This window comes from Callorhinchus milii, unplaced genomic scaffold (genome assembly GCF_018977255.1).
Source record: "Callorhinchus milii isolate IMCB2004 unplaced genomic scaffold, IMCB_Cmil_1.0 Scaffold1, whole genome shotgun sequence".
Classification (NCBI taxonomy): domain Eukaryota; kingdom Metazoa; phylum Chordata; class Chondrichthyes; order Chimaeriformes; family Callorhinchidae; genus Callorhinchus; species Callorhinchus milii.
Genome location: NW_024704742.1, coordinates 26,513,127 through 26,532,840, shown reverse-complemented (window position 1 = coordinate 26,532,840; position 19,714 = coordinate 26,513,127). Strand labels below are relative to the sequence as shown.

Below are 19,714 nucleotides of genomic sequence, written 5' to 3'. Positions count from 1 at the left end.
CTAATAAGTTTTTTCAGAAGCATTGCCTGAACAGTAAACATTGTAATGGGAGGATAGTGATGGTTTTGCAATGGAATTGTATTTTAAGTTGCACCTTGTTAATTTCTGGCCTTTGCTTATTATATGGGTCTGTGAACCTGGGAAGGTCAACCAGTTGTCCACTAGATGTGTGACTGAAGGATCCTGGGTTTCCATCTCAGTGGTCCCACTTATTTTATTGATTTATAGGCCGTTTATTTTCTCATTAGTAATTTGAGCAGCAGAACCCAGAAACCAAGTCAGAATAGTGTGCAAATCCCTTGGAATCTCAATTCTCCTGTCTTCTTTCAGTGACATCTAATTCCTGCTGCACAGCTACTTTGTACCTCTGAGAATAACATCCCTTGTGTGATAATAATTCTATATTCATAATCCTTGCATTTATTTGATATAAATAATAATAATCCTTGCATTTGATATAATGCTTTTCACGTCGGGAGGACGTCCCAAAGCGCTTCACAGAACACACTGTAAAGTGAATTGACTGTATATTTGTGGGCGAACGCGGCAGCCAATTGCGCACAGCAATGTCCCACAAACAGTCGTAGATTGAAAATGACCAATTTATTATTGTTTTTGGTTTTGGAGGGATTATTATTAGGCTCTGTGTGGAGTAAGGAAACTTGCCCAAGGTTTCGCCCTCTGCCTGGAATTGAACTCAGGTCTCTCACTTGCAAAGCGAGTGCTCTAACCACTGAGCTACAGGACTCCATATAGAGCTTTTCACATCAGGACAACGTCTCAAAAGCACTTCACAGGATTTTGCTGTAAAGTGGAGTGACTGTACTTGTAGGTAAATTTGATCAATGGCAGGATAAAAATGTAGTCCTAAATTTAAATAGTAAAATAGAATTGGTGAGCATTTATCAGATCAAATGTATTAAATACCGCACATTTATGCTATGAAAATCCTGATGGGTTTGCCCGATAAGAAAATGTGATGTGAATCCATCAGAAAGCTGCAGATTAGGTGTGGTTTGTAGTTCAACATCGTCAGGGACAGTTCATCATTGTCTGGAGGTGAAATATACTTGTCTGAGGTGAAGCCCAGGCAGAAAAGATTAGCTGCATTATCTGAAAGAATCCAATTCCTTCACATGTTGAAATAAAGGTTTGTATGTGGGTACGATGAACCGTGAACCTTATCAGCTGCAAATCTTAAACCTTACAGTTAATCCCCCCCACACAAAAAAAATGATTGCTATGTTAGGGTAGACAATAATGACTGGGCAAACGATTCGATATCCAGTCTACTGCACAGTACCATCATCAATGGTAAACCATTTGAAAGGCCAACACGAAAGATTAAATGGCATTGAACAGTCCTTTTATTTTCCAGTAAACTCTATATTTGTTTGATTAGTGTCCTTGAAATTTTCAGCCCAGAAGGAGGCCATTTAGTTCATTATGTCCTTGCGATGCTAAGTTCCCTCCACCACTCTTCTGTCCCTCCACTCCTGGAATTTACTACAAGAAGCTTGTGTTTACAGTGCCTTTCTAGTCAAAGAACGTTTCTAGGCACTTGACAAATATAGTGGTGGAAATCCAGTAGGGGAACAGGAGATTTAAAAATGGTTCAAATATTTGCTTTAATCCCCAAACCCTGTCCTTTCCCATATCTCATTCTGTAGTTTTTTTTAAATGTTATGATTCCCTTGGCTTCAAAAGCCACTTGGCAGAAATGCTATCCTATTAACTCTTTTTGTGAACACATTTCCTCTAGCCTCCTTAATACTTACAGTAATAATCTTGTGTTTATATAACTGTGTTGCTGACTTGCCCACCTGTCGAAATTAATTCTTCTCTCGTTCTCCATCTAAACGTTTCATTAGTTTGGATTACATGTTTTACTTCCCTTCTTAGTTTTCCCGACTCCAGCAAATGGTTTTCCTTAAGCATTTTGCGGCAACTGTATACTTTCATAGACTGACATCCTGCTGTATCCGATGGCTCTATATCCTGTCTCTTAATTGATCATCCAAACTGCACAGTTTTCTAGGTGTGGTCTATGTTATACAAATAGCAAAATACTAATAGTAATGAGTTGCTGCTATCAGTGATTCTGTTCCACAGTCAGTTGGGTTTATTGGTAATCATAATAACCCTCACCTTTGATATCGCTTTGTATAATGGGACGACATCTCAAAGCCCTTCACAGGACATTCTGTAAAATGTAGCAACTGTATTTTGTAGGTAAAATAAGCTTATTAGGAGCTGCATGGTACCATTAACTGTGAAAGTATACAGTTACCAAAAGGTGTCCATTCAGAATTACTGATTCTTAAATTTTCCAAGTTATTTGACCCGGGTTGTTTTAAGATACAAACAGGGTTTTGTTTTGCACCAGAATATATAATAAGAATAATAATAAAAATAATCCTTGCATTTGATACAGCATCTTATCATGTCATTGAGACGTCTCAAAGTGCTTCACAGAATATACTGTAAAGCGAAATTGACTGTATATTTTGTGACTGAAACGCGGTAGCCAATTGCACACAGCAGTGTCCCGTATGTATAGAATTATCAGTGCGGGGAAGATGCGAAGCCAATATTCAGAGTTTGCCAATAAATCCCAAACTGGCCCTAGTTCTAAATGACCTGCTGTTCAAATGCTTGGAACTCTGTTTGAGTTTGATGAGCTGGATCACCTTGGGTCAAATCAAGTTGAAACTTGAACTGGAGGAGGCCTCAGTATCTCAGTGCTGAAAACCAAATAGCTGGTAAGAACATCAAGATTATTCTTGAATTTTCAGCGTGGTAATAGTTTTTCTATGTAACGATGCCCAGAAGAGAGCTCAAGCTGAGATCTCGTTACTGACCATTCAAACTAAAATGGCTCGCAGCACAGTCTCAGTGCTGCAACTTGCAGGTCACTGGCAATTGAGTGTTAGAAAATAAATGAGACTTTTGGCAGCACGGCGCTGATGAGTGCTGCTTTCAGATTACTGGCAAAAGACAAATGAAGACGGTTCCCATGGCAATAGTGTCGCTGTGACCACTGCATACTCATCCTCATCCACTGAGTGTCTAAATGGTCATGTTATATTCTGACGGATGCGGATCTGGCCTTGGCAGCAAACGTTAATGAAAAAATATTCCCTGCGGTTTTTGCAACGTCCCCAGGAGATTAATTTCGTTCTGGTAAAGTGAGCCACAACTGTTCATTAAAATGAGGCTCTCAAAAAAACTATTTAGTGAATGATAAGTAGTAATATCACACATTTAGGGGGCATTTAGGAGCTTCTTCCTGCAGCCCCTTTGATATTTTTCCGTTGATTGACTTGTCCCTTTAGAACGATGCCTATGACTTGTACCACAGAGCTGTTTTGGGTGACAGTGTGTCATTGGCAGCTTGTCACGCTAAAGGAACACACTGCTGGTTTCAACCAATCTGCTAGTTCAGCCTTTTGAGCAATTCTTCGGCCAGAATAAATCGAGAATCATTTCCAAAATGATAAGTTCAGAGGGGATGTGAGGTCTGTCTGCTGTCATTTGAGTGGGATGCAGTGCTGAGCGGCAATTAGGAAGAAATGCAGGAAACTATTATTTTTGGGTTGAGCAGAATGACTAAAATGCTCCAAGACACTATTGTGTTTGAAGGCTGCTGTACAAGTTGTTGTTATGGACTGGGGTGTGGTCCAGTTGGATAATTCTAAAAATATTTTTTGTCCCACATGTTTTGCAAGCGGAGCTGAAATTTTGGGCATGTTGAGCAGTATAAGATAAGATTGGGAATCTAGAAGAGAACTTAGGAGGAACTACTTCATGCAGAGGGTAGTGAGATTGTGGAACTCGCTGCCCGAAGCAGTAGTTGAATCAATTAGTACAGATGCATTTAAAAGGAAGCTGGATTTTACATGAGGGAAAGGGGAATAGAAGGTATGGGTGGAGAGACTCATGTGGAGTATAAACACTTTCACGAGCTGGTTGATCCGAATAGCCTGTTTCCGTGTTGTACAATCCTTGCCTTCTCTGGCTCCGCCTTGCCAACGTTCTTCTCGGACTCGGGTTCCATTTGTGCAGATGGAGACTGTGTGATAGATATCGCCCGAGTCAATCCTAACGTGCCATTTTAAATCCTTATAATTTATTGTAGCTTGCAATTATCTGCACTGCTTCACAGATGAATTCCTATTGGTCATCAGATTGAGCTCTTTCAAGGACTCCTCCCAGACACTGTCAGATTTGTACATTCTCAATACATGAGTAATTAAGCCGGCATAACATTGTGAATCTCATTTGATTATGTCCTTGTGGAAGACGAGAAGCCTCTTGTGGTAGCTGTTGCATTACAAGCTCACATGCACTGATTCATTTGTATAGTAGCTGCACTGCAGTTTCTAGTTGTGGAATGAGTTTCCTCTACAATATGGAAGCTGGAGCTTTCTCTGATAGTCAATCCAATAAATTATTCTGGTCTAGTTCTAAATGTCCCAAGGCTCAGAAGAAGAACAAGTACGTGCATAACAGGTTGGTCTTGTGATTGTGAGCAGTGTATTTGTGCAGACCTGTGTCTGGTTGGATTTCTGCAAATCTTGTTCAAAAACTGAAGGAGTCTAAACTGTCGACTGACTTTCCTCTAAACTGAAAGGCACTTTGATATATGGTGGCTGCTCTTTGAAGGTAAGAAATCAGATGTTTCTTTAACTAATTCGACCTGAATAAACAATGCTTGATCCAAATATGAAGCTTGCTCATTGAAAGACCATCAAGTGGGAGTGCAGTGGGAGTTTATTACAATGCAGTGCCATTTATACCAAATGTGTAGAGTTTCAATCTATTATCTGGGTTTAATAAGGAGGTAATTAACTCTTTAAGACCATAAGACCGAAAGACGTAGGAGCAGGAGTAGGCCATTCGACCCCTTGAGCCTGAGCCGCCATTTAATGAGTTCATGGTTGATCTTCAAACCTAATTCCATTTACCCACCTTATCCCCATATCCCTTAATCCGTCTATCCTTTAGAAATCTATTAACCTCAGTCTTGAATATGTTCAAAGACTGAGCATCCACAGCCTTCTGGGGTAGAGAATTCCACAAATTCACTACTCTCTGAGTGAAGAAATGTTTCCTCAACTCAGTTCGAAAGGGCTGCCACTTAATCTTGAGACTATAACCCTTAGTTTTAGATTCTCCAACCAGGGGAAACAGTCTCATGGCATCTACCCTGTCAAGACCCTTAAGAATCTTATAGGTTTCTATAAGATCACCTCTAATTCTTCTATATTCTAGAGAATGTAGGCCTAGTTTACTCAACCTATCCTCTTAGGTCAAACCCCTCATCCCAGGAGCCAACCTAGTGAATCTACGCTGCATCCCCTCTTAGGTGAGTATGTCCTTTCTTAAATACGGAGACCAAAACTGCACACAATATTCTAGGTGTGGTCTCACCAAGGCCTTATACAACTGCAGCAAGACTTCCCTACTCTTGTACTCTAACCCTTTTGCAACAAACACCAACATGGCATTAGCCTTCCTAGTTGCTTGCTGTACCTGCATACTAACGTTTTGGAACTGGTATACAAGGACACCCAAATCCCTCTGAACACTAACACTACCTAGTCTCTCCCTTCTAGAAAATAATCCGCTTTTCTATTTTTACTACGTAGGTGAATAACTTCACACTTCCCCACGTTATACTCCATCTGCCACCTTCTTGCCCACTCACCTATCCTGTCCATTTCCCTTTGCATGTTTTGTGTGTCATCCACACAGCTTACTCTCCCACCTTTCTTAAGATTTGAAACCAGACTCTTTTGATCTGCAGAGTCAATCATCTCAATTGGCTATGTTTATAATTTTGCTTGGAGGGTCACTGCCCGGTTTTATTTGTATAAGTATATTTTAAACTAGTACAAGTGTATTTTGATCATTACTCACTGTGTCAAAACAGTGTGAAGCCACAATAAGCAAGGCAAACAGGTTACTGGGTTATATTGCCAAATCAATTGAGTATTATCCAGAGGTAAAACTCAAGCTATTTAGTGTTCTGGTCAGGTGCACTGTTTCTGGAGATGTTAACACTTCAGTAATCCTTTCAGGGAGACAAATTTACCAAAGGCTTTTGCAGTGTACACACATTCAAGTGTTTGCTACCTGCCTCTGAGAGACTGCTGCATTCCTTCTGGGCTTTATTATTAAATTGTTTCATGACAGGAGCAGATTTTTGCTGCATTATGAAGCAAATGTTATAGGTGGAATTTGCAACTAAAATAACGATTACTTTGGTAGTCTCACTTTGATGGGTTGTGGTCCAATTTTCCTCTGCTTTACAATGGGCAGCATATTCATCAATCTCTGGAACTATCTCTTTGCCTTGTACCCACCCTCTGCTTTAAAAACTCTTCTTAAAAACCTATCCGTTTGGCAATGCCTTCCATTGCCTCCCTCCTACCCCTTCCCCGCCCTGCTCAGGGCTCCCACTCTGTATCTGTGAAGTTCTTTGAGACATTTTATTAATAAGAAGAATCCTTCCATTTGATAAACCGCCTTATCATGTCTTCGAGACATCTCAAAGCCCTTCACAGGATAGACTATAAAGGATTGACTGTATTTTGTGGTATTTTGCCAGTTTGCACACAGCAATATCCCACAAACAGCCATGGAATGAGTGACCAATTTTATTTTGGTGATTTGTTGGCCAGGACACCGGGAGAAACTCCCATGCATTATGCATTTGAAGTCTAATACCTGTGCATTTTTTGTGTTGTGAACAGGCCTCTAGGACCAGGTTGCTTCATTTGTTGTAGTGGGAAATCTGCTGATGAGTGGCAGCAAGGTTCCTGAGTCTGGGAGTGTGAGACAGATTGACAGACACATCTGCAGTGCTGGTGTGACATAGACATGTGAGACACTCTGAGATATTTTGCATCTATCTTTGTAGTGCAGTTACTGAAAAGCAGGGATTCTCGTGTTGAGAAGGAAAAATGGGGATACCCGTGATCAGATGATATTCTAAAGAAGAGGCAAACTCAGCTGGTTAATAATCATCATCCAAACTCTGAGATTAATAATAGTATAATAATAATCCTTGCATTTGATATAGCACCTTATCACATCTTATCTTATCTCTTATCTTATCTCTTATCTTATTGTCTTGTCTCCTTTCCCTCCCCTCACCCTGACCATTTCCTCCCTCCTGGCTCCCTCCCTTCACTCCCCTCACCATTTCTCCCCTGCTCGGTTCCTGACCCAACTGTCCAGCGCTTTGTGACGTCCTCCCGACATGAAAGGCGCTCTATAAATGGAATCTTGTTGTTGTTGTCTTCAAGATGCCTCAAAGCGCTTCACAGAATAAACTAAATTGAATTGACTGTATATTTTGTGGGCGAAACGCAGCAGCCAATTGCGCACAGCAGTGTCCCATGAAGTCGTGGATTGAGTGACCAATTTTAAGGTATATTCTTGAAATCCTCCCCCACCTATGCCCCCTCCCACCACCCAATCTGCAGTTATCAGAGTTTAAGTTTTCTAACCAATATTGAATCCCTTTTTATGATGTTGCAGCCTGTAGCTGTACTAACTCTTTGTGTATTCCATCCTGTTGATGTAGTCACAATCACTAAGGGTTAAGAAATTGATGGCATTTTCAGAGACATTTCACTGAGAAATGCTAGGCAGTTTGTTGCTGAGAAACTCTAGGTCCAGCATACATCATGTTAATGAGTTCTTTTTATTAGCACACTGATGTGTCTGTGTTGTTTGCTTGATGATCGGCAGCCTCACTGTTCAGCATCGCACCAGCCACAGATAAGCCCTGCATCTGGAGGCTTGGGATGTGCTCCAGCTTTGCCCAGTTGACCCTTCCTGCTTTGTAATCAGACGCTGAATACCTTATTTATTATTTCAGCCCCTTGTGCCCAGACCGTGAAAGTATTTGCACCTCTCGAGATTTGGGAGAACGTGCTTTTGAATGAGTGGATTTTACTCGGTAAAGTGAATGAGCAACAAATCCGTGTTGCTGTTGGCTGCAATTTATCACAAGCTCAATACCTCGTAGCAGCGAGACTGCATGCCTCATCCGAAGAAAGCTCTGAACACTATAACTCAACCTCATTATCTTGCATTGGGAGATTGTGCTGGGACAAAATGATGAATGGGTCGTGAAATGCTGGTTCATTTGCTTTTGATGTTTTGTTTGAGATCATTAGAAATGTTATTTCTGTAGGAGTGTAGGAGTGGGGAGGGGGGTGAGGGGATGGAAGGGAGACATTTTCCTCTAGTTTAATTTTATTTTATAGTAATAAGTACTTTGTAGGTGCCGGTGCGAATCTTGTGTGTAAGGCAGTAGAATTTGAAGCACTGCTGGACGCTAATTGGGTTTCATATTCAGTCTGAAATGCACAAAACCGCTTTCCACTGTGTCCAGCAGCAAGCAGGAACGCTTTCCTTGTTGAACTGTAAATGGGAATTCTCACTGTGGGTGTGTTTGATTATGTCCATAAATCGGACACACAATTCAACTATATTTGCAATGCCTCATTTCCACACAACCTCCTGAAAGGGTCTTTGAATGGCGATTGAGAGCAAAAACCCTATTATTTTCTCTCTCCCTAGTTGAACTTGCTGATTCCATGGCTGAGATCATCCCAACGCAGCAAGGATCGGAAGTGAAAGCTGCAACCCCCTGTTCTGGGTGGTGCTCCTTCACCCACCAAGCCATTAGAGCGGTAGCAACAAATTACTGTTAATTCAGAGGGTGTCCTCTAAAAGCCATGCTTGGTGCTTAAAATACATGTATGCATAAGACATTGATTGTGTGGCCTCGATGTTTGAATTGCATAGCATCGCAGAAGCTATGAGTGCGGAGGGAAAGTGAAAGTGAAAGTTTTACAGCCTTTCATTTAGGAATCACTCCATTTTTTTTTAATGGAGCATCCTCATCATTTTATGGTATCTTTTCTCTAGTCCTGATGGTGCAGTCTTCTTTAGTTGTGGTTTTCACCCTGTAGCGTGCTTCTCTGTTGACGTGTGATAATGTTCACACAAAAAGTTTAGCAATTGTGATGAGAGCTCAAAGCGTACCTGAGATCCGGCCACATGTACTGACTCTGTGGCGGGTGATTTCATCTTCCGCGTTTTTTTTTGCTTAGTTGTCTTCTGCCTGGGGTTTGTGAAATCCTTTGAGATGTCTTGACGACATTAGTCTGACTTCTATTCCAAAGGCATTCTGGAGGCCACAAATAATCCAAAGGTACTATTCTCCACTGTTCATCAACTCCTCTGCACACCCCCTCAAGCATCCTCTATCCTAGCCAAGTGCGAAGAGGTCCTCGACTTAGTCATCTCAAAGATTGAAAACATCTGCTTGGCTGCATTCTCTTCCTTCCCCATATCCCCTTCCACCCTCCCTGAGCCATATACACTGCCCACTTCTTCCACCACAACCCCTTCCTACACTCCTTTGCCCGATTACTCCATCCTCCCTCTCAACCACCATCTCTCACATGAAGTCCACCACCTGCTACCTCGACCCCCTCCCCACCCATTTGCTGGTCATGCAACTCCCCCTCCTCTGCCCCTTGCTGACAGCCACAGTCAACCAGTTGCTCTCATCAGGCTCTGTTCCTCTCCTACCTTAAAGTGCTCTGAGATGTTATACTCGTGAGGGACGCTGTATAAATGCAAGTTGTTGTTAGTTTTCAATAGCCTTGGAGCGTTCCAGTTTCCGTGGATGATATATGTGGTATTGCAGTCCCATTTACAGTAACAGTAATGGTAAGAAACCCCAGTTGTATATTTCAACATGAATTTGTTAATGACAAATGTCTTTTTGTCTCTTAGCATGGTGCAGATCTCCGTGGTGGGATGCAGTGATTTAAGGAAATAAATCACTTTCAGAGACATGTCTGTGTCTTACTCAGGCCTGTTGTGCTTATGAGTAAGTTGTTTCCGATTCCTAACACTGCTTTATTTTGCTGAGAAACCTCACTCCACTTTGAGTACCTGTGTACATTATTGCGAAGGGCTGAGCAAAGTAAAGTAATGTTTGTTTTAGTTGATTTTTGTACCTCTTAATTTTATTTTTCATACCGTTTTAATCATTCAGTACAAGGGAAGGGAATGAAATGATTTGCGAGGTTTTATGGGTAGTACTATATAGATGGACCTTCTCATAACTGTGTAACTGCGGGACCATCTGCTATTATAATAACCCTTGCATTTGATGTAGTGCTTTGTCAAGTCTTCGAGACATTACATGATATACTGTAAAGTGGTGTGATTGTGTGGATTTTTTGGGTGAATGTGTCAGCAAGGTCCCACAAACAGCTATGGAGTGGGTGACCAATTGGATTTGGAGGATTGTTGGCCAGGACATCGGGATACACTGCTTTCTGTTTTCATATGGTGCCATGCAATCTTTTACGTCCACCTGAACAGACAGACCCAGTTAAAGTCTCATCCAAATTACAATGCAGCACAGCAGTGTTAGCTTAGACTGTATAAGTTCCATGTCTCGACGTGGGGCTTGAATGCATCAGTTTTAACTTGTCAATGCTACCTTTGACCCTGGAAATCTCCAGTCACTTGAAATCTCATCAGAGTGAGCTTGTAGTGGTTTCTTTCAGTCTTTTTTCCCTGTAGCTGCGGTGATTTCCTGATAGTCTGATCGCGTCATGCGAACGTAGGAACAGGGGTAGGCCATTCAGCCCTTCGAGGCTGTTACGCCATTTAATTAGATCATGGCTGATCTGTACCTCAACTGTCCAGAGACCTTGTGATGGAGAATCCCTACCTTACATCCCCATTGTGTGACATGACAAAGGAACATCTCAGAGAGGACATTATCGAGGTGTATAACATTTTAAACGGGATTGAGAAAGTAAACCCAGAACAAAACAGGTTATTTTCAAATGTGCTGAGGCTAAAGAATAATAGGGTACAGGATTAGAATTGCAAAGGGCAGACAGATGCCAAGAAGTATTTCTTTACCCAGAGGATAATTTAACAACTGGAACAGGTTACCACGAAGGGTGTTAGAGGCCAGAAACTAGACTCATTTTATTAGCAGCTTGATGCTCTGATGGAAGGATGAGTGTTCCAGATCATCTGAACAATATTTTACCTTTAACAAAGCACCTTATCACATCATTAAGATGTCTGAAAGCACATCACAGAATTTGTGACTGTGTATTTGTTGACAAAGATAGGTTTCCAATGGAGAAAATAATGTGGAAAGATTTGAAATCCTCAGTAACTACTTTTTTCATTACAGAGATTGTATTTCTACCTTTCATTCTAGTTCTCCGAACATTCGTTTTCAGAAATTACAAAACCTTAACAAAGTAAATCTGAGGATCCTGTTCATGTGGTGTCCTGCACATGGCATTGTTTTAAATCTTAATCTTAACTGTGGCCCTTGTTAACCGTCAAATATTTTGATGCCAAATCCGTTGTTTATTGTGAATGAAGTTGTGCGCCTTTTGTTTTCCTTAATGAAGCTTTTATCCAGACATTGTAGATATCAAACCTGTGGACATGGAAGAGCTGACTGAAGTGATCACCGCGGCTGAATTCCACCCCCACCACTGTAACCTCTTGGTCTACAGCAGCAGCAAGGGAACTCTGCGGCTCTGCGACATGAGGGCAGCGGCACTGTGCGACAAGCATGCCAAATGTAAGCTCCTGTTGTACCTGTACTCAGCCGCCGGCTCTGCAATGTTACTGTGTTGGATGGGGTGGGATGGGGGTGTTTGGGGGCTGGTAGGGGAAGACGCTTCTGTAGTGAAAAACTTGTCCAGCATAACTTGGCTGAACGTTTGATCTCTTACGCAGTTTCGGTCCAGCTTGTGGACCAAAACTCTGGCTCCGAGACACGGCGACACTGCACGAAGGGTGCTACATAAATGCAAGTTGTTGTTGTGCCTGTGGTGACGGGTCCAATAGTTTTGTCAATCACTATGATCAGCCATATGAAGGGGAGTCCTCGCTGCCTTGTCTGGAAAGTGTGGCTCCTTTTTACCTATTGAGCACTTTGTGGCTGATAGTTTAACAGGAGACAGAATGGCTGAATGATGCTTTGTTAATATAAACTCAAGTATATGGAACTTTTCTTTTAGCTTTCAAGATCTCTAAAGCAGCTCACACACCAGCCCACAGCATGCAATCGGAGAACTGAACTGAGAACTGAACAGTGCAAATACTGTTCACTGAGGTTCAAATCCATCTTACGATCATCTGATCCAATTTAGGGGGGAACGTTCCCAGCTGTTGTACAAAAGTGCTTGGGTTAGCATTAAATAAAAGCACGGCAGAAAGTGTGTCTGTGTGTGCGTTCTGAACTTGAAATAGTCTTTGAAATCTGAATTAATTAAAATTACCTGTTTCGGGTGACATGCCCTCGTTTTCACCTTTTTTTTAATGTTGCATGTGTATGAGTAAATACAGTGACTAGTGCTCGTTGCAAATATGCCTCTGTGTTTTGGATTTGGGATGGCAGTCAGAATGATGACAGGCAGGCAGGCGTTTGTATTCACAGATTGGGTGGACGGCTGAAGAGTGCTGTCGTGTCTGTAAGCTGTCAGAGGTATTGCTGGAGGCCTGGGAGCAGGACATTTGCTTATTTTTGTAGCAGGGAATGACGCAAGGTGTAGGGAGATGCAAGAAAGGGAACACTGAGAAAGAGGCGCTTGGAACTTCATCTGATTTCCATGATGGCCAAAGTTGTATTTTTAAGACATCCATATCTCTGGGGATCTTGTCTGAGCCCCATTAATCCATGACACAAGCATTGGAGCTCTCCTGTATTTATTTCCCCCATGAGTACTACAGTATTTCATATTGGGTTGCTTAGTTTATCAATTTAAGGGGAACGAAAAAATCAAATCCAAAACAGAAATGCGGAGATCAAGGTTTTGGTCAAGTTAGTGTAAATTGATCTAATAAATTAAGTTTCTAATCTTTTTTAAAAAATATTAGATGGTATTTGGATTGATCGAAATTCACCTTTTGGGGGATTGGTTTCCAGACCAATCCACTTAAATTGATGTTCAAAATGTAAAGTGCATAATTTTTTAAAAGGCTGATTTTGGCATCCTGTCAATCATCTACACTGGAAGCATCCACTAGTGGGGGGAGGGGGTTGTTGATTGATTAACAAATAGACATTAGCAGGTTGCACCTCATTGGTAGTATTTGAGAAACGTGGCATTGAGCTCTTAAGAAAATGCTGGATTTTGAACCTTGCCAATTTATCTGTAGCATCTTTTTCCCCCCCTGGAGCTTAATTGTTCTCATGTGATTAGCATTTAAAGTCACCAGCAAAACATAATGCGTATTTCTTGCAAATTCTAATCCAGACAGCACAGAGAATTTAAATCTAAAAGTGTCCATAATTCTGAACGTGTGGAATTATATTTTGTGGATTCAAAGAAAAAGCGATAGAATTAAGTTGTTTTAAATTGAAAATACTTTTTTTAAACGTACAAATGATATTGGCTTTTCAGTTTTATAATGCAACATGAAATTCACTCAAATTATACAAACGACAAAGAAATCAAAATGCTAATGATTGTGTGCCAATTAGAATTGCAATGCGATTCACCTGGCCTGACTATTTAGATAGCCATCCTTTGGTATATAGCCCTATTTGGTGCCTAAAGGTATAATAAGGTCTTGTAGTCATTGATTAAAGTCCATTTTCCAGATCTGTGAGTTGGAAAATAGCAATTTAATGTAGCAGTGTTCCGCTGAGCCAGCCCAGAGTTCATACAGCAAAGCAATGTACACAACATGTGACTGATGTAGTGCGGTGAAGGGAGAGGAAAAAATGCGAACAATAATGAATGAGGATGCAAATCTTGCCAGTGCAAGTATGCAAAAGGATAGAAAAGCTAAGAATAATCCTTCATTTACCCCAGACACTCTGCTTTTAGACCTGCTTTAAATTCCTCCTCATCATTTGTTTATTAAAAATGAATTGCCTTCTGCCATTTTAATGTCAGTGAGCTTGATGTTCTACAGCTGCTTCATCTACATTCACTGTTGATTTGAATTTATTTCTGTTACATTGTGATTAACCCAGTTGACCCTTCTTCCTTACAAAAGCACCTCAGTATTGCTCCAGGAAGCTTAGAATGAGAGAGATTTCATTAAGTCAATGGGAAAGGTTGGTAGAGCAACCTGAACTTCAGACATCTTGTCAAACCTGGGTAACGGATACATCTTTGCAAAGCAGGATTCCATGTTGTTAATGAGAAGAGGTTAATCTGGCATAGACTTCCAGATAGGCGTGGATGAATAGTCTTTGCCATAGAGAGGCTTGGATTGTAGTGGCACTGAACAGGTCACTGTTTTTATTTTCTCCGATGATTTGTTCTGTTTTTTGGTGAATGCCTAATTCCTCAATTCCTCGTCAATGCAGAGGCACTTCTTGCCCCGTTGTCTTGAGCTTTTCTGACATTAAGACAATACGTGGGGCATGTCATGCACCTAATCCTCCTCACTTTCTGCTTTCTCCTGTTTCATTTTATTGCTTCTTACAAGATTTAATAATCTCTATTACATTTCAGCATGCTCGATTCAGTTAGCAGTGCAGTAACGGAACAGTATTATGCATGAGCTAGATGTTCAATTGGACTTCGTATGAACGTAATGTCCTAAATGTTTGTATTTGTTTATCAAGACTTTATTCTAAATTTATGAACATGTGATATTGATGTTTAATGCTAGTGCCACTTTTAGCCTCAATGTTTGAAGAAGTCAGGGTTGCGTTGAACTGTATACAGTGCAGTCCTTTCAGAAGGCACCTTGGTTGAGCCCCGGTTTGGTTATAGCCGGGTCTACTGTGGATCCACAGTATTGTGGCTTCAGAGCTTCCAGCGCTGGCTGCTGGCTTCCCGTGCTACAAAATAGTCACCTTCCAGATTGCTGCTTGTTGGGTCGCTGCTGACATCACTTTCTGCACATTGCATGTGTGTGCACAGCAAGTATCGCTGATGACCTGATGAGCCAGAAGTGGAATTGGCGGCCATTGCTCGATACCGCAGAGTCTAATTTTTTGGTTTCAAGACTGTGTGGTTGCCTTGTGTAAAGAAATTAGAATGGGTCAATGGATCACATGATGATCGCTGTGTAAACAGGGAGAACATGTCTCTCAATGATTTTGACTGTCGGGGAGTTGGGGGGTGTAAAGGAAAGACAGAGAATGGGAGGGAAGATAAAGCAGTCTAAAGTGGTAGTGCTGTGATGTAAACCATATTTCACGCTCCGGGACGCTACCCCGCATGAAAAGTGCTACATAAATGCAAGTTGTTGTTGTATTTTCTCCATCAAAGTCTCCAAGTCATTGCAACATACAAGGGATTCCCTGAAAAANCTTTATTAGAAGAACTTTTTATTGGAAGTGATGCCTTTTGCATGCCTTTTAAACCCTAAAGACTCTGATTCTCGCTTTCTGTGTCCTTTCTCTCTCTCCTCACTCTAATGCTCATACTTTCTCTCTTTCTCTCTCTCTCTCTTGCACACAGGCGTGCTCACCTTACTAATTAATTTACACCCATATTCTCTCTGGCTGGCTCGCTTGCTTTCTCACCCTCATTTTTTTTTCTCTTTCTCTCACACTATGGGATGCCCTTGTGGTCCCAGTCCAGTCTTTGACTCCCCCAACCATTGTTCCAAGTGTTATACGAGGGTTTCAGGGTTTCGCTGAATGAAGGGATGTCGCCTTAGGCTCCCCTTTTCACCTCCAAGCAAAATAAGTAATGTTAACAGTTCTTGGAGTCCACCATCCTCTCCACCAGGGAAACATTGCACAAGGCACCAGGGAAGCGAAGAAAGTGTAAAGGAGGAAACAAATTTTAAAAATGAAAGGAAAAGAACTAAATCAGGTTATCTTTGTGTTTGAGTCAGAAATAAAAGGTACACGACGCCTCTCACGCTTCAGGAAAGTGCTTTAGAAAAGGCATTGTCCCCGTAACTGCACTTGTGGCTGAGATCCTTTCAAAGCTGAAAGACCCCAATTAACCTAAACTCAGAAGAAAAAGAAGCTTCAGCCTTCAGTTTGCTTTAATTATGGAGAATGTAGTAATAATGGGACATTCATTTTATCTGCCTCCGTAGCTGTCAGTCAGCACAGGAGAGCTTCTGTAATGGGAGATCATCTGGGATTTAAATCGTGTCTGAAACCACACACAACAGGAAAATTATTGCCACGTATTCCATGTAGAGATGGGAAAAGTGGTGGAGCAAGGCCTGTAATGAAAAGCTATTCAACCACTTGTCGGAAGGTAGGAGCTGAAATCAATGAATCTGTTTAGTTTACTTTTAGGCAATTATAATAATATAATAATAATAATCCTTGCATTTGATACAGCGCTCTTCACGTCTTCTAGACGTCTCAAAGCGTGATCCAGCTCATGCAGGATTGTGCAGTCTGTATTTTCTCTCTTATTCGGATTCCTCATGCCTATTACGTATCCCCATCCTTGCCAGGCTCTCCTGATCCCCAATTGCCAGCTTCAGGGTCCTTTCAAAATCTAGCCGCACACTCCCTCTGCTGTCTCTCCCACCTCTTACTCTCTTTTGTCTCCAATCTCTAAAACTCTCCCCAAAACACTTCCATAAGTTCAGAACCATGTTAAGCATTTCTCTCTTTCAATGTGTCTTTGACCAACATCCTTAAAATCTCCCCCTTTAATGCTCTTTGTGATGTACTATTAAAACAAATTCTAGTGTGGAACAAACTTTGAAATACCCCGTCACTATTTTAAACCAAATGTACAAATCAACAGAAACTATAGCGAAATCGAGGTAGAGTTAGCCTGTAGTTTGTGATTCATACATGTCAGTGGGAAGTCAAACTAGCGCAACTCGTCATAATGTCTTGCTGTGTACCTCCCAGAGCATGACATAAGTAGAGTTAAAACCTGCCTGATATTTGATGATATTCTTAATATTTTTATAAATCACTTGTTGATTACAATTCAATGTAAGTGTGGTTTAGGATTATGTTAGAGATAAAGCTGCTCTGTTAAAGGGAGTTATTGGCTTTTATAAATAGTCCTCCAGTGCAAAGAGCCACTGTCAAAAGCCGTCATGTCTTAAATGTTTTCTCAAGGAATGTCCCCTGAACACATCTCTGAGCTGATCTAGTGATACTCCGTTGTCTGACTCTGCCACTGTGAAGCGCTCCAGGACGCTACCCCGCGTAAAGGGTGCTATATAAATGCAAGTTGTTGTTGTGGATGCTACATGCTGTAAAGGAGATTGCTTGGAGGTAACAGCGATTAGTCCTTTTGTAAACAAATTAGAAGGGTTTTTGCAAGACAAACTCAGCATTTCCCATCTCTGTAGCAAATATTGCAAATTAGGACACTTTCCCCTTCCCCACCACCCAACTTAGACCTGCCTTACCTACTAAACATTATTTCTGCCCACCAACTGAGAATGAAAGATGTGGTTACGTAAGGCTGTATTTTCAACATTCAAGGGCAATCAAACCCTTTTTTAGCAATATCTCCTGGCAGAATTAAATCATCGTTGGAATAACCACAACAGTATAAAAAAGATCTACAATGGAGCCAGACAAAAGAACAAATGAGCTTCACATTGTGCAAATACATTGTGACTCCAGACAGGACAACGTACATGGATTTTCTGTCAGTTCAAATAGTAAATCAGACACATGAGAATCAGCAAACGGGACATTTGCAACTGAGTTTCCTTAATGAATATTGATTCAATTATTGATCATTTCCATCAATGAGATGCGTGACAAGGTTAACTGATTTTTCTTAGACTTGTGCTCCTTCGATCTTCTTCACAAACCACTGCAACTAATTAACCGTTGCTTGAGACACTGGCAGTAATTGGCGGATGGTTGATGCGTTGTCACGGGCGCTTTGCATGGGGTTTGGGTAGCTTATTACTGACCAAAGACTCTACATGTTTGTCTGGTACTTAAAAGTAAGCAAATAGATGACGGTCAGTACAGACATTCATTGATATCTCAGCAGCCTGCGGGTTTACAGCAGGATCATGATGCCATGATCGAGTTGCCTCGGGTGGTCATTTGAATGGTAAGTCCACATTTGCGATGTGCTCGCTGTTTAACAATACAGTGAGACCTGCCCCTCCCTTACTGTGAGCTCAGATAGAATGTACACCTCCTGTTTCTGGTGCTTAGTGGCCAGATGACAGCTCGGGTGCAGAAGGCCCCTGACATCAGCGGCGTCCCCAGCCACAGCTGGGAATGCCCTTAGCCAGTTCCGTGTCACACACAGCTTGGCTCAACTAAATCTGCAGAGGCCTGATACAAAACAGTTCACATTCATATAGCATCTTTCACATCAGGGGGACATCTCAAAGTGCTTGATGCTGCTAGCTGGTTATCCAAACGGGGGGGTGAGCACCAGAAGGGGGTGGAGAGGGCAACACTGCTATGGTCTTGGACTGGAGGAACAGGAGTAGGCCATTCAGCCCCTCGAGTCTGTTCCACCATTCTTTTAGATCATGGCTGATCTGTACCTCAACTCCATTTACTTGCCTTTTCTCCATATCCCTTTATACCCTTACCTAACAAATATTATCGATCTCAGTCTTTTGTGAGAGAGAATTCCAGATATCACCACAACCTTAGAGAATTCCAGATATCACCACAACCTTTTGTGGGAATAAATGCTTCCTGGTTTTGCTCCAAAATAGGCCCAGTTCTAATTGTAAGATTATGCTCCCTCGTTCTGGATTCCCCCACCAGAGGAAATAGTTTCTCTGTACGTTCTCTATTGGATAACAGAAGCTCAGTTTAAAAATGAGCTACATATTTTTGAAAATGACTCTGCCCTTTCTTGTTTGGCTTCTTTGTTCTGCTGAGGTAGGAACCAAGGCACAATGTTAGAGCACAGAACAGGACAGGTGAGGGAGCATGGATTAAGGTTTGAGGAAAAAGCAGAATAGATTAAGGTTTGATGTGACCTTTCATCAGAAAGGGAGCAATCAGGATGTATAAGATTAAGGGGTACAAATTGGATCAGAACCATGAGTACAAAGACATTAGGAAAAGTTCACATTCTAAACCCACTAACTGCATTCACAAAGCTGCAGCTAATAGCACATTAACACATCCTGCCTTCTCTCTTTTCATTCCAATTCTCATAATCCTTGGTACGGGTACTGAATATGGAATTTGTGAGAGGATCTGTTGCAAAAGCTCCCAGTAAAGGGAGTTACACAGGAAGAGGCGGATGCCATTCAACCTGGAAAGCCTCATTACTTGCTTGGCTTTTGGGTTGGTTTTGATTTTGCTGAGACCTTTCGATCTTGGCTGTATTATTTTTCCTTTTTAAATAAAAAAAACTCTACATTTGACCTAGAGCCTTTCACATCAGAAGGACTTTCACAGGACTTATTGTAAAGTGTAGCAATTGTATGTTTTGTAGGCAAATTTGCATTCAATTTGCACACGGAAGTGTCGCTAAAACAGCCATGGAGTGAGCAGCCAATTTCTGCCCCTCATAGGAAAGTATTTTCTTTCCATCTCCCTTCATGCAGGTAGGAAAACACGTAATGGCTTCAAGACTGTCTTGCTATTTGTTAAAGACTCTCAGATGTGGCACCAAACCAGAAAGGTTTTGTTGCTGTCTGAGCACACACTGTGTGCAAAACCTCCAAACTTGCTCCAGCTCTCATTCTAATCCATATGTGAAGAACTTTCCTCTTTTCTGGTATTAAAATT

General features: G+C 41.4%; 1 protein-coding gene across 2 annotated transcripts in view; it reads left to right on the top strand.

Moving 5' to 3' along the window:
- Window positions 1–19,714, top strand: part of LOC103181323 (serine/threonine-protein phosphatase 2A 55 kDa regulatory subunit B gamma isoform) — a 193,569-nt gene that overhangs the window by 153,978 nt on the left and 19,877 nt on the right. For both annotated transcript variants that reach the window (XM_042338812.1, XM_007897730.2), the window contains one exon: window positions 11,495–11,659. In XM_042338812.1, coding sequence (XP_042194746.1) covers window positions 11,495–11,659 — 165 coding nt within the window. The remainder of the gene's footprint in view (window positions 1–11,494; window positions 11,660–19,714) is intronic.